Raw genomic sequence first — 13,562 nt, 5'->3', positions numbered from 1 at the left:
GCGCACAGACGCGTTCGCCTACCTTGAATTCCTGCAGCTGCTGCTTGATGACCTCCACTTCGGTGCCCACGACTCCCTGCGCGTTCAGCCCCTCCTCCGCTCTTCCCAGCAGCGCCTGCAGCGCGGCCACCTGCCCGTAGAAGTCGCGCACTCTCTCGGCGGCGTCTTCGATCTGGCCCAGCCTGGTCTGCCCACGCTCGCTCAGCTGAGATGGGGCAGGACAGGGCGGCGTTGTTACACTCCGGCCGAGTAACGCTAGCGTTTAACCCTGTCGGTTTACTGATGCTTAATTTATTAAAATGGCGTTCGGCGACTCCCCTCTTCACTCACCTTGCCGGCCTGACGGCTCAGAGCCTCCGTCTCCCTCCTGAGAGCCAGCAGGTCGGGGGAGGAGCCTTCCCGGCGCAGCATGGCGGTGCACTCGGACGCGCGCTCGTCCAGTTCCGCCCGGAGGTCGGCCAGACGTGAGAGGAAGCCCTTGAGCGCGTCGGCCTGGGACGCCAGGGAGTCGGCGTCGCGCCCGACGGGGCTGAGGGAATCCAGCTCGTCGTCGAGGTCGGCCAGGCGCGAGAAGATGTCCCGAACGTGCGACTGAACCTCGCCGACGCCCTGCAGCCGAGACTCCAGGGTGGAGCAGCAATGCTCCAGCTGAGCGGGGAAAAGAGGGGCATGTCGGTTCAAGAGATTGAACAGGAACGTCTCACGTTGGAAGTTGGAAGGAAGGTGACGGGGAAATCGGAGAGATAGGTGTTTATCTTAACGTTTTCCATGACCGTAATTGTCCGAAAAGTCACTCCAGCACACATTCGCCGCTAAACCTCGGAACAATCTCCCACTCTGAGTGGGTACACTTGCGTAACAGGAAGGGGCGCAAACTATTGTTTATTGGGAACCCCGTTACTGGTCGCCGAGGTAACAGGCAGGCTTGGGGTCAGGGGTATTAGTTACACCACAGGGCCGCTCCTGCCACTGACCCCCCCCCACACACACACACACACACGCACAGATAAAAAGAGGCCTGAACGAAATAGGATTCAACACAAAAGAAAGTAAAAATAGATGTGTGTAGGTGAGAGAGACGGAACAAGTGTTATCTAAGAACGGGCGGACTTGACGTGATTTGTTCCCTGCATCCTCATCTCGCACAAAAAAGGCTATTCTTCTCCTCAACGACCAAACCGGTCAGCGACATTTACATAGACAGCCCCCTCCCCTACACACACACACACACACACACACACACACAGGCTTAATTACACGCCTCCCGCGCTGGGCTACAGCCTAAAATGGAAAATGTGGAAACACGCCTGCGGACACTTGGCCTGGGGTGGGGGTTTACACTTCAAATGGTGATAAAGCGGCGAGTGTGCGAGGTGGCTGTGTAGGACGCTCGTCGGGACAAAAAAACGTGCAAACTCCGTGAGCGGCGTGGGAAGGCTCTGCTCTCCGGCGGGTGAATTCACCCACGGTTGTCTACTGTAGGAAGGGGTGACTTTAACAGGTCCCAAATCCCTGGCTGGGAAAGAGAAAACACGGCGCTGGGCGGCTTGGGAGCAGTTTACTCCCACGGGACTCTTCAAAACCCGTCTTAACAGAGAGATTATTGTCAGATGGGTTTTTATGGCGTGCAGGAAAATGTCTCTTTGCCCTTCAGCGAGCGCCGTCTATGTCTCTTGGAAATCACCCAACATTATTTCAAGGATTTTGACGGCTGTCCAGATGTTCGGCTGGATACGCTGAACGTCCAGACCTGGGCTGGATACGCATGGAGTTATAACTGATACATTACTGAGAAATGGGGCAACTTCTTTAATTCACCCGATCTAAATTCAGTTTAGTTTTCCCAGAATAACTCATTTATTGCGTCTTCATTCATGCTCTATACTCCTTACCCTGCATGCAGGGATGCAGGGCGACTAGAGCCTCTCCCAGCTGTCATTGGGCGAGAGGCGGCGTTCACCCTGGACCGGTTGCCGGTCGATCACAGGGCCACATGCAACATTTCCCTGTTGGACTTTGATCGTGGAGAATCCGTCTTACTGGACTTCTTGGAATTTTAACCGATCGGTCAAGCTCCGCCCGACGCATTTACCCGTGACCGGAGGAGAACGTCCGATGACCCGGCGCCTCACCTTGTCGGTGACGTCCTCGTAGTCCCTCTCCGTGTCGCCGGCCTGCTCCTGGAGCCTCTGTGCCCCCTCTGCGCCGTCGCCCGGCTTCCAGGGGGCGTCCTGCACCAGCCCCTGGGCCAGGTCGCGCAGGTAGACCACCTGAGGCTGCAGAGACTTCAGACTCTCCTGCTGGCTCCGCAGACGCTCCAAGCTTTTGACGCTGCAGGCCTTCAAGGAAGAGAGCACGGGATTCGTCGAGTTCACCGACAACGCGGCCTTTTCAGCGACACTTAGCATCGAAAGTAGCAACGACGTCTCTGAGTACCTGAGGTCCTAAGGCCTCCTGGACTTCAATCTGGTGTTTAGCAGCCTCGAGCCTCCTCTCCACCGCCTGTCTGCCTTCTTGGAACTCCTTCAGACGCCCCGCCAGCTCCTCCAGTTGGGACGCCCGGTTGTGGATCCGCTCGCTCAGCCCGTCCACCTGCCGGTTCAGCTGGGCTTTCTCGTCCCGAACCTACGGACAAGGAAATTTCATCAATTTTCATCAAACCGCCGCGAATTGTGACTAAAAAAAACAGAAGTTGGCACGTACATCCTCCTCGCCGACGCAGCATTGTTCTAGCAGCTGGTCGGCCGCCGTGTTGAAGAGCTCCAGGAGGGGCTGCCGTCTCTCTACGTCCAGCGACAGCCCTCTGGCTCTCTGCAGGGCGTCATCCAGCGCCGACGGATCTAGCGACGGCCGGATCTTCTCCTCCTTCGCCTCGCACTCCGCCATCCAGGGCGCGAGCTCGGACTTGTGCTGCCGGTAGGTCTCGGCTTTGCTCAGCGCGGCTTTCAGCTTGCTCTCGCTGTCCGAGACCCTTTGGTTCAGCGACTCCCAGTCCTGCCGCAGATGGACCAGGCGGGACTGCAGCGCCGACCGCTCATCCCCCCCCGCGGGCAGCGCGGCGAGCAGAGACGCACCCTCGGCATGGATCAGCTCGTAAGAGCCTCGCTGGCTGGCGACGCCCTTCTGGAGCTCCTCGGTCTTCGCCAGCAGGGCGCGGATGGCCTCCGGGCGGCAGGGCAGCGAGTCCGTGGATGTTTCCCTGGGGTCGGCCCGCCGGTCGAGCCAGGAGCGCAACTCCTCAAACATCTGCTGGAATTGCTGGGTGGAGGAGAGGGCGGCCTGGAGCTGAGACAGACCGTCAGCTGGAGGAGAGCAAAAGAGATCACGATGGATTACACATACAGATGGCGGAGCTTCTGCTGGGTTTTAAATCCATTCATTCACTCATTCATATTTATGCTGCTGATCCTGCACTCAGGGTTGCAGGGACCCTGCATTCTATCCCGGCTGTCATATCGAGACACGCGACCATCCGAACATCGAGTCTAATATCTCATTCACAAATCATTTAAAGGCATACAAACAGTGGCTCATTTATTCACAAACCATATAGTCAGAAAACCATCCGGTCTCTCATTCACACGTCATCTAGAGTTAACTCTCATTCAACTCTCATATACAGACACAACCATTCACCCTCTCATTCACACTGGGGCAGTTTATGGTTTCCAATGAACCTCCTGTATGTATTTGGACTGTGGAAGGGAGTGGAGAGCCTGTAGGAATTTAAGCAAGGGCTTTCTCGCTGTGGCAAAGGTGCTAACCACTGCGCCACTGTGCACCAGGAAGGGATTAAATATATTGTTGGACTTCAAACCAAAAATGTCCCGCACATACCCGCACGCTCCTCTAAATTCTTCAGCGGCCCGCTGACGCTCTCCAGCCGCTTGCTCAGCTCCTCCCTCAGGTAGGGCTCGGCCACGATGGCGCTCAGCTCCTGGCAGAGCCTCTCGGCCTCGGCCAGCTCCGTCTGCCGCCTCTCCAGCTCGGAGCGGATCTCCCCGGTTTCCTGGAGGCGACGTTTCAGCGCCTCGGGCCGGGCGCTCAGCGAGGCCTGCGCATCCAGACGCTCGCTCAAAGCAGAGACACTGGAGGAGAGCTCTCGCAGCAAAGCCTGGTTCGGAGAGGAGGGCGGCTTCGGTCATTCGACTGTGACGCTTTAAGTTTGAACCGTTGAACCGTTAATCAACTCGTGCCCACCTGGTAGCGTTCACTCGTTCCCTGAGCCTGGCCGATGTGGTTGGACCGCTGGGCCAGTCTGTCCGTGAGGTCCCCCCACTGCTGGGAGATGGAGGCCAGCTCCGCCTTCACCTCCGCCAGGTCCTTCTGATCCTGAGCCGAGTCGCCGGTCTGGCAGAAGATACCCTCCGCCGACTGGGTCAGCTGGTCGAACTGCGGCCGTCGGGTCTCGAACTCGCGTAGCATAAACTACGGAAAAGGAGAGAGAGAAAGCGTGCTCGCCATCGAATTCGCGGATTTAACGATAAATAACGTCCGTTTGCTCATCGGCGGAGGCCGCACCTGCACTTGCTGTTTCTGCGTGTTGAGCATATTGGGGTCGATGCTCAGGGGTCCCAGCACGCTCATCATCAGCTCCTTCTCCCGCAGCCAGGGGCCCAGCTGAGCGGCGGCCGAGGCGAAGCTGCCCAGCCGATCGGCGCAGGTCTCCAGCTCGGTCTGCCTCTGGGCCGCCGTCTGATTGGCCGTCTGCCAGCGGGCGTCTACAGAAATGGGAAGGGAGGAGGGCGGGACGTCCCGTCATGCACTCGCGTCCCGTCATCGATGCGTTGTAGTGACCTAATATCTTCTCCCGAGTCCCTGGCCCGGCTCATTTGGCAGGTTCCACGGGGACGTGGCTGGATCTACTGCCGGCGGTCTTACCAGACACCCGTCATTACTTCTTTTCTGAACATTAAAGCTATTATTGTATCTCCAGCTATTAGCATGCAACTGTTAGCAGTGTTATTAGCATGAGATCATTTGTGCCTGTCGCTCCCAACCATCATATCTCGTCTATCTCTATCGCACTCTCGCTTCCTATCTCTCTGTTGTTCTGTTTTTTTACTCGGTTTTAACCCCGACTGGTCAAGGAAGAAGGCCGCCCGCATTGCCGTACAAGTTTTCTGCGCCGGTGAAAGCTAGTTGTTTCCTTGTTCGTGTTCGCTCATGAACTAGTTGGGTTTCTCTGCATCATTTCATGGAAAAGGGCCATGTAAATAAAATCTTACTTGAGTTAACTGTACAAAATAATGTTTGTGTAAGGGTGATTTTTACTCCTTTGAATAACCCTGCACAAAATCCAACTGAAATCAGTGAGTGCTATGGGATGGACACAGCAAAGGAACACCGATGAAACAGTGATATAATTTGCCGTCTCTTCTACTCCGCCTACATGTCCCATCTCTGTTTCCTTTTCTGAGTCATGCTTGCTGAGTCTGTGTGTGTGTGTGTGTGTGTGTGCGTGCACTTTCAGGCGTGATGTCCGCACAGCTCTGCAGAAGCCTTGTGAAATATGGAAAAATAAAAGGCTTCGCTCTTGGATTTCAACTATCTGTCTTGGTTACCTAACACCAGGGCCTGGTAAAAATATCAAGAACAAGAGAGAACGAATCGTCTTGACAAAACACCTCCCACTCGCTCCCTGGGTAATTTCATTTTCTGACCAATCTCAACCGAACTACTTTCCAGTAGTACAAAAAAAAAACTACAGAAAAGCAAAACTGTCAATATGCTTTATCTGACATAAAATGCAAGAAGCGTTGGAAACTGAAGCCGGGCCGTCCCTTCAATTGGCACCGGCCAATGGGTGAACTCGCCCCACTAACCCAAAGGTGTCACATTTTCATAGGAGCGCTTGGAATTGACCGATATCTACAATAAAACGCTATCTTGATAGGACTACGCCTACCGATGTCCTGTAGTTGCTGCCTCCAGGCGCCTGCCTCGGGAGAATCCGGGTTGTCGGCGATGAGCTTCCTCAAAGTGCCCTTTAGCTCCTCCACTTTGCCGGAGTGCTCGGCAAGCTCGGAAAGCAGAGCCTGAACATTAGAAGGAAGGAGGGGAGGGAGGGAAGAGTGACACACAACCTTTTATTACCTGAAAGCCGACGCTTTAACACACACACACACGGTCTACAAAATAACACTTATTGAATGAAATTAGGCTTGGCTGTCAGCAGGGAATGTGCTTCTCCCAGAGGCGCTTTAGGCTGATGGAACGGCTTTGTGAGAAAAAAGGGTAAACACGTGTTTTTCTTTTTCAATAAAAGGATAACAAAAGGAAACATACTGGCGGGTTTCCCGAGCTCTGTAACGTGGACGGGCAAACGCGCTCCTTACCTTGTTCTCCTGGGCCTGGGCGCGTACCGCCTCGGGTTTGGACGGGGAGGCGGTCTGTCCTTGTTTGAGGCTGTGCTCCCGCTCCGTCAGCCAACTTTTCAGCTCCTCCGCTCCCTGCCGGGCTTTCTGCCTCAGCTCCAACGAGGCCCGCTGACGGCCGAGCCGCTCCTTCAACTCCGCACCCAGGGCCTCGTAGCGGCCGTTCACGTCGGACACGGCTACCTGAAGCTCCGTCAGATCTGATGGGGGAAAGATCGACAACACAATCACGGTTGGATCATTTGGAAAGTAGGAATGATATCGATGATATCCAATGATACCGTGGGTCAACTGTGCGTCTGCTGCGGGCGCATGCTGAACAAAATCCTTGCATATCATTCCCTAATTTCATTCATTCATTCTCTACACCCCTTATCCTGCAGTCAGGGTCACAGCGGAGCTGGAGCCTATCCCAGCTGCTGTTGGGCGAGAGGCGGGTTACGCCCTGAACCCGTCCATCACAGTTCCACATGTAGAGATATGCAACAGTTTGAATCACCCATCTGGAAAATTTCAAATCAACCTCATGCATGTTTCCGGAGGAAACCAGAGAACCCGAAGGAAACCCACTCAGACACGAAGAGAGCTGGGGGGAGTCCGCACAGAAAGGCCCCCTTTCGGGATGGAACCGGGAACCTTCTCGCTGTGAGGCGGAAGTGCTAATTACTGAGCTAAAGGGCTAAAAAAAATGTGTATATTGGTGTAATGTCAATTGATGGGCAGCCAAAGTTGTGAGCCATGTCATGTATTTGAGTCAGGAAGTAGCAATGATGGTAGGATTTGAAAACAGAAAAGAAAAAATGAACAACCAATGTCCGGCACAGATGACACATTTTGAGGCCGCTGTATAAGAGAATGTCTGACAGGAAGGGGGAACTCACCTTTACAGGTGTGAATGCCATTGACACTGCTGGGACCTGCTGAGCCATTGATCTGGGGAGCACCTGGAAAAGAGACACACACCCCACTGTGACGGCAGCGCCGCAACATGATCGCGGTCAAACAAAAACAAGTGCGCAAACAGGTGATGAGCAAAGAGGCTCAAACCAAGTGCGCACCGACAAAGGGCACGCAATTGACATCGACGGACACGGATGTGAAGACGAAGGACGAAAGCCCTGGCCATGAGAAACAGCAGCGGGATAAACGGGCACTGAAGAAGACCAGCCTTGGCGAAACTGGCCTCGATTTGTTCATCAACTATCCGGGTTCCAAAAGCCAATCACACAGGCGATAACCCTTGATAAGTTTGATTGTGAGCTCGATGAAACTGTGGATTAGGTTTCTCATTTGGTTGCAAACTCGGATCCTTCCTGTTGCTTCCATACAGCTTAGAAGATACACTCTGGCTCTTTCAGTCACAGCAACAAGAAAGAAAGTTTAAGGAACTTTAAATTGGGATAAGTCGTCCTTTGTCAGAGTCTGTAAACTTTATGGCTGGAAATCTCAATCACGGCTCTGCTCTTCCTCACGGGATCTTACCCGCTTTGGTCTGTGGCGTGGTGACGTCGATGACGAGGGACTCCAGTTCTGAGCCGGTCTTGTTCAGCTCCTGGACCCTGGGCGCCTGCGACTCCCAGTCATTCAACAAGTCCTGAAGAAGATCAAGAGCCCGACTGAGCCGTTGTTCTCGAAAATGTCGTCGACCCAAAAGCAGCGGGGCTTGCTAGCGCGTTTGCGCATGAATTAAAACACACCTTGAGCTGCTGGACTCTCCTCTGCAGGCCCTCTGTGTTCAGGCTGACCTCTTTAGAGGGGAGCTGCTCCTGTGCTGCCTGCAGCCAGCGGAGGAGGGAGCCGGAGAGGCCGCGGAACTGGAGCAGCCGGTGCTCACAGGCCTGGATGGCGGCGAACCTGTGTGACAAAAAATAAAATAAAATAAAAAAATAATGACCGAGCAGAATGGAAAAGAGGACGCTGTGGTGATGGAGGACGGAAAGGGTGGATGTCATTGGGATGCAGCGAGGGGGAGATAAATATGAACTCCCTTGCTATGCTTTCACATGGTCGCTCTGAAAAGAAAGAGAAAAAAAAGAACAAAAACAGACCAAGAGGTTCTCAAACAGAGAGCATCGGGGATGAGACAGAATCAGCTCCACAACGAGCTCCCCCTCCGCCTCATACGAGATCTGCCTTGAGGTAGCACATGGCTGGAAAAGTGCTGATCGCCGTGGACAAAACTGCTTTGAGAAGCGGCCCCGCCAACAGCCGGCACCATTACTGCGTTGTTATTTTTCCCTTCCTCCCCCAGGATTCATGGATGAAGGGACGATCTAAGAGGACCATTTACAGGGTGGACAATGACAGGCTTATATAGACCCGCCGGGACTTCTCATCGGCTCATTGTTGACATACAGTACATTTGTGCATCGTATTGTTCTCTGTAATGCGTGGCTAAATAAAAGTACATTCCGCGAAATAAAGTCATACCATATATCTCGGGTTGCACGGGTGCTCTCGTCCACAAAGTGACCCTTTAGAGATTTATGATGATTTCATAAATAAAACACCTCATTCTCTTAATATCAAGCATTAAACCAGGTAATTGTTTTTGATTTTATGGCTCACTTAAACTCGAGTTTAATCCAATAAACCAAAGTCGGACAGATGGCGCTTGAATTCCCAGCCCCCTGCTGACACATCTCAAGTAAGGCTGCTGATTGATCACGTCAGACAGTGTAGGCATAGCAACTGGTGCTCAACCGCGGCAACAGATTTAGCAACACATTTTAGAAATGCCAGGAGCAGAGTCTGCCCTGGAGAGTCGATCAAAAGTATTCTGAAGGACCTTTTCAAATCTAATCACGTCTTAGTCTTAATGCACTGATTACGGCTCCGTCGGTCTCTGGGGGTCAAACCCGCCAACGTTGAGAAAAGTGAATGCAAGTGGAAAAAATGTAAAATGCCACCTGTGAGCACAGAGGAGTATTTAAAAGTGCTCTGGTTTTACAAATGAAAAGGACCTGCGTCTACATTTAAGACGCTCTCTCTCAGCCCTTCGTGCAAAATTTCACGATGGAAGCTCAGATTAATAACAGTATTGACTGAAGTAACGGCCTCCTGTTATATTTATCTATTTGGATTTGGCGGCCTCTTGTGTTCTCATGTAGAGCTGCACATGGAAAAGGATTAAAAATTATGCTTTTGAAACTCAAACAACAACACGCGACAGTGTAATCCGGAGTTTACAAACACCCACTGATGTTTGGACGTGTTTATCTAAAGGTCCGCTTACTTTTCGTTGACATTGGCCTCCAGCTGGTGGAAGTCATCGGACACTGCTTTAACATTGTCCAGTAAGCTCTGGGTGTTTCCCAGGGCTTTTGATGTGCTGAGGTCATTGCCGAGGTTGCAGAGGGACTTCAGCTGAGGAGCTTCCTGCTCCAGGTCCGATTTGACCTCCTGGGAAAAGAAGCGTCCGACAGCGGTGTCAGAGAGGCTGACAATAGCGGTGATATAAGTCCAAATTAGTATAAAAGGCCGGCATTGACGTTGTGTCCCGTAGGCTACTTCGGCGAGTTTGAGACGATCAAATTCACTGACACCTTATGAAAATATTTGAGTACTGATTTGATTACCCGGAAAGCAAACCACGAAACCCCTATTCTCAGATTTAGCAAATCTACGCTGAGCCAAGATGTCCACCAGCCCAGTCTATAAAGCGGACACTGCTGACCTCAATGGTCTGCCTGAAGTCCTCCACGCTGCGCTCCGGCTGCCCCCCTGGCCTCAGCGCCTTCAGTCGGCTCTGGGTGAACACCCGCAGGTCCGTCCCAAGGCGCTCGTAGCTCTCCAGCCTCGGCAACAAGCCTTTGAGCTCCGCCTCTCTTTCTGCCTGGCTGCTCTGTGCCGCCATGTACCTCTGAGTCAGTTCGTCCAGCGCGCCCTGGAGGCCCGATGTCGTGGAGGCGTCGGAGCTTTGAAGGAGTTTGGAAATAGAGTCCCGCGTCGCCTCCACGCTGCCCTGCCTGGAGAGCAGCTCCTGGCGAAGTTTCTGGGGGGCACCAAGTGATACATAGGGTAAATTAATATAGCCTGGCGAAAAAAAAACGAAAAACAAATGCTCAATTCCTCGGTCTGTTCTCCGACCTGGTTCTGGGTCAGGGCATCTTGGACTGCCTGTGAGGTGGGCTCAGTCGGTGCGGGGTTCAGGACCAGCTTGTCCAGCCAGTTCAGCAGGCCCTTCAAGCCTTCCTGGACACTGACCGACTGGGCAACGGTGGTCTGGAGCTGCTCAGCCCGCTTAGACACCGACGCCGAGAGGGAGCCGAACCTCTTCTCCAAACCATCTGGAGGGGAAGGTTGCCGTTCTCATTATGGGGCGTTCAGAAATAGACTTACTGACAGCTGTTAAATGCGGACAATCTGGATAGGACTCGTTGTGGTGTTTTTACCGGCGGCACACAGGATGTCCACGGCTTTCAAGGTGGGCGATTCATCGGCGCTGACCAGATCTCTTCCTGCTCTTTTCACCTTCTCCAGCTGCACGGAGCGCTCCGCCAGCTCATCTTGCAGCAGCTAAGAGCACAGGACAAAGCCAAAAATGAAATGGCTGCTGCGGCCGGACAATCGGCCAACTTCCGAAATCCGACGACGCGGGGGTCGGTGGCGTACCTGTACTTGGCGCAGGGTGTTTTGCAGGTTCTGGGGATCTGTCTCTCCACTGGGCTTGGCTACGTTTTGGTTCTGTTCCTGAGTGCTCAGCCAAGAGTGTAGAGACACAACCTCATCCTGGTAGTGCTGGTATCGGTCCACCAGACCGGACAGTCGGTTGCCCAAATCGGATGACTGAAATATTGGAGCGCCGTTTTATTTGATTTAAGTGTGCTTTCCTGTAAAGAATTCATGAAATGCTAATGCTGGCAGGCTCAAGATTTGTTGCCCCAATCACTAACCTTGGAGTGCAGAGATGTGTATCTGTGATTGGCGTCCTGTAGCTCATCAGCGACAAGACGTCTGGTGGCTTCCAGAGCAGTGTCTGAGCCGCCACCTTGTTCCAGAGCCCCTTGAATGGAGTCTAGAACCTTCTGCCCGGAAATGGACACAAACCGCAGGTCTGCTTTGTGGCAAATGACGTCCTCGGCGAGCTGGAAATAACACGGATCATTGGAAGGTCAGTTTGGGACACAACCGGGGAAAAAATAAACATCTGACCGCGGCTTTCATGAAGACCTCTCTTGTCTTGGGTGTTATTGGGCGGTTTGGTGTTTTTCCATCAGGTCATAAAAGTACAAAAACGGAGCTGTGTAATAACAATGCATCCAAACAGCCTCGAAGGATTCTATTTGGGTGGCTAGCAAATATGGAGAGGCGGGAACACAAACGGTAACAATTTCGGTCTTCTGCAATTGATTCAAACTGTTCACTGATGCGGGGAGCGTCTTTGTTATATCTAGAGTGCTGCTGCGCCATCTACAGGCAGCTGTCTGAGCCTGCAGGTTTATAAAGAGCTGGAAATCTAAAAGGAGAGGAAAAGCGGTGTCAGGCCCCCTGTCCACAAAATGTCTTTCTCTTGCAGAGCAGCTGAGGCTGAGCCCCGGGGAACCTTAGGGGCAACTTTGCGCTTCAATTACTAAAGTAGCTGCAGTTGCGATGCGGACATCACAATGTAGTACACCGGGAGGAGGCTCCTCAATTCTTTTCTGTTTAAGTTGTCAGGTTGACGAATCTTTACTTCGTACTCCTTGTCAGGCAGCCATATAACTGCCAGCCGAATTAATAGCGATCGAGTACAAAGCTCTCTGGTCCCAAGTACTCTCAGCAGATGGACCAAGCCTCGGAGAACTCTGAGAACGCTGCCGGCGCCTACGGTGTTACTTCTCCAGGACTTCTTGTGCCGACTCTACATCGGGAATGGCTGAAAAAGACGTTGGCACTCTGTGCTGTGTGCGTGGCGGCAATCTGCTGAGAATCTATCTCACAGAGCGCACAGGGGGATTTGGTACAAGTCTCACCGGCTTATTGGATTTGCTATGAGTAATTACGTGTGAAATTGGAAAAAATCTTGGATCACAGTACGGGAAACATCCAGGTAACGCCTCACGCACCTTTTTATGCTCCTCCAGCCTGCTCTTCAGTCCTTGGGCATCGGTTTCTCCTTCCCCTAAGGCGCAAAGCTCCTGCTCACATTGCTCCAGCCAGGTACCTAGGCTTCCATGTTCCTGGAGGAACTTGGTCAGTTCGTCCTTCATCGCCTCCGACTTCCTGAGTCGGTCCTGCAAGCAGTGATTCATCAAGATGCCATTGGCAACTTGTGATTGTATAACTGGATGTAGTTGTACTTAGTAGTATGGTACTACCAGGAAGTACCTGGCAGCTCTGTAGCTTGTCCTGGTGCTGAGCCTGCAGCTGATCCAGTGTAGCACGGAGACGCTGTTTCTCCTCAGGGGGAACCGTAGCGTCTGGCTGGTCCAGAAGGGAGCGGGCCGACTGGGCGATCTGGAGCAGCTGAGCCTGTTGTGACTGGAGCTGCTGGAGCTCGGCCTGAAGCGGGGAGGGAGAGATCGCCGGCCGTCAAGGCGGGGCGAGCGGCGAGACGCACGTCAACTTAATCGGTGAGCGAGGGTCCGACCTGCAGCATCTCCGTGTGGGACATGACAGCACCCTCGGGCTGCGAGGAGGAGGCATCCACTGTGTCTCGGGCCGCCGCCGCCGCCGCCGCCGCTCCCCGCTCGTCTGGCTGACCGACGGCGGACAAATCCTTCAGCAGGGAGTCGATCTGGCTTTGGGTTTCCTGAAGCTCCTCCACCGCCTTCGCCTGTGGAGAGAGTTGATCACAAAAAAATGGAGGGTACTTTCAATCCCGCGGTTTAAAATCGCCCTCAGTTTCGTATACACTTACCCGTTGTGTGTTCTGTTGTACGGTGGTGTTTATGGTGGCGCTCAGCTCCGACAGCGAGGCGTCGGCCGAGTCCGTCAGCGCGCCGTACTGCTCCTTCATTTGAGCCAACGCCACCTGGAGGCTCGCCCTCTCCCCCGGGCTCAGGCTCTCTCCTCGCTCGGCAAGGAAGTCCTCCACGGAGCGGATGGCCTCGGCGATGCCTTCCCCTTTGGACTGGAGGTTCTTCTGCACTTCCTAAAGAGAGCGGGGCAAAACGCATGCAGGATTTTAGTTTCCAAAAAAAAAAAAAAAAAAATTAACTTTTATACAACACACATACAAATGAATGATGGTTTCGAAACAAA

General features: G+C 53.2%; 1 protein-coding gene across 1 annotated transcript in view; it reads right to left on the bottom strand.

The window, feature by feature from the left end:
- Positions 1–13,562, bottom strand: part of LOC147216377 (microtubule-actin cross-linking factor 1, isoforms 1/2/3/4-like) — a 107,037-nt gene that overhangs the window by 56,136 nt on the left and 37,339 nt on the right. Inside the window, exons 38-60 of the mRNA XM_086178412.1 lie at positions 13,219–13,452; positions 12,949–13,134; positions 12,687–12,860; positions 12,425–12,592; positions 11,273–11,464; positions 10,992–11,165; positions 10,772–10,895; positions 10,467–10,666; positions 10,054–10,371; positions 9,613–9,779; positions 8,075–8,231; positions 7,860–7,971; positions 7,259–7,321; positions 6,339–6,577; positions 5,909–6,038; positions 4,522–4,721; positions 4,201–4,428; positions 3,838–4,114; positions 2,704–3,302; positions 2,437–2,625; positions 2,133–2,339; positions 331–648; positions 23–205 (exon numbers count right to left, since the gene is read on the bottom strand). Coding sequence (XP_086034538.1) covers positions 23–205; positions 331–648; positions 2,133–2,339; positions 2,437–2,625; positions 2,704–3,302; positions 3,838–4,114; positions 4,201–4,428; positions 4,522–4,721; positions 5,909–6,038; positions 6,339–6,577; positions 7,259–7,321; positions 7,860–7,971; positions 8,075–8,231; positions 9,613–9,779; positions 10,054–10,371; positions 10,467–10,666; positions 10,772–10,895; positions 10,992–11,165; positions 11,273–11,464; positions 12,425–12,592; positions 12,687–12,860; positions 12,949–13,134; positions 13,219–13,452 — 4,839 coding nt within the window. The remainder of the gene's footprint in view (positions 1–22; positions 206–330; positions 649–2,132; positions 2,340–2,436; positions 2,626–2,703; positions 3,303–3,837; positions 4,115–4,200; positions 4,429–4,521; positions 4,722–5,908; positions 6,039–6,338; positions 6,578–7,258; positions 7,322–7,859; positions 7,972–8,074; positions 8,232–9,612; positions 9,780–10,053; positions 10,372–10,466; positions 10,667–10,771; positions 10,896–10,991; positions 11,166–11,272; positions 11,465–12,424; positions 12,593–12,686; positions 12,861–12,948; positions 13,135–13,218; positions 13,453–13,562) is intronic.

The sequence above is a fragment of the Fistularia commersonii genome, chromosome 30, assembly GCF_037954325.1.
Source record: "Fistularia commersonii isolate RoL2024-O1a breed Wild chromosome 30, RoL_Fcom_v1.0, whole genome shotgun sequence".
Taxonomy (NCBI): Eukaryota; Metazoa; Chordata; class Actinopteri; order Syngnathiformes; family Fistulariidae; genus Fistularia; species Fistularia commersonii.
This window is presented reverse-complemented; position numbering and strand designations above follow the sequence as displayed.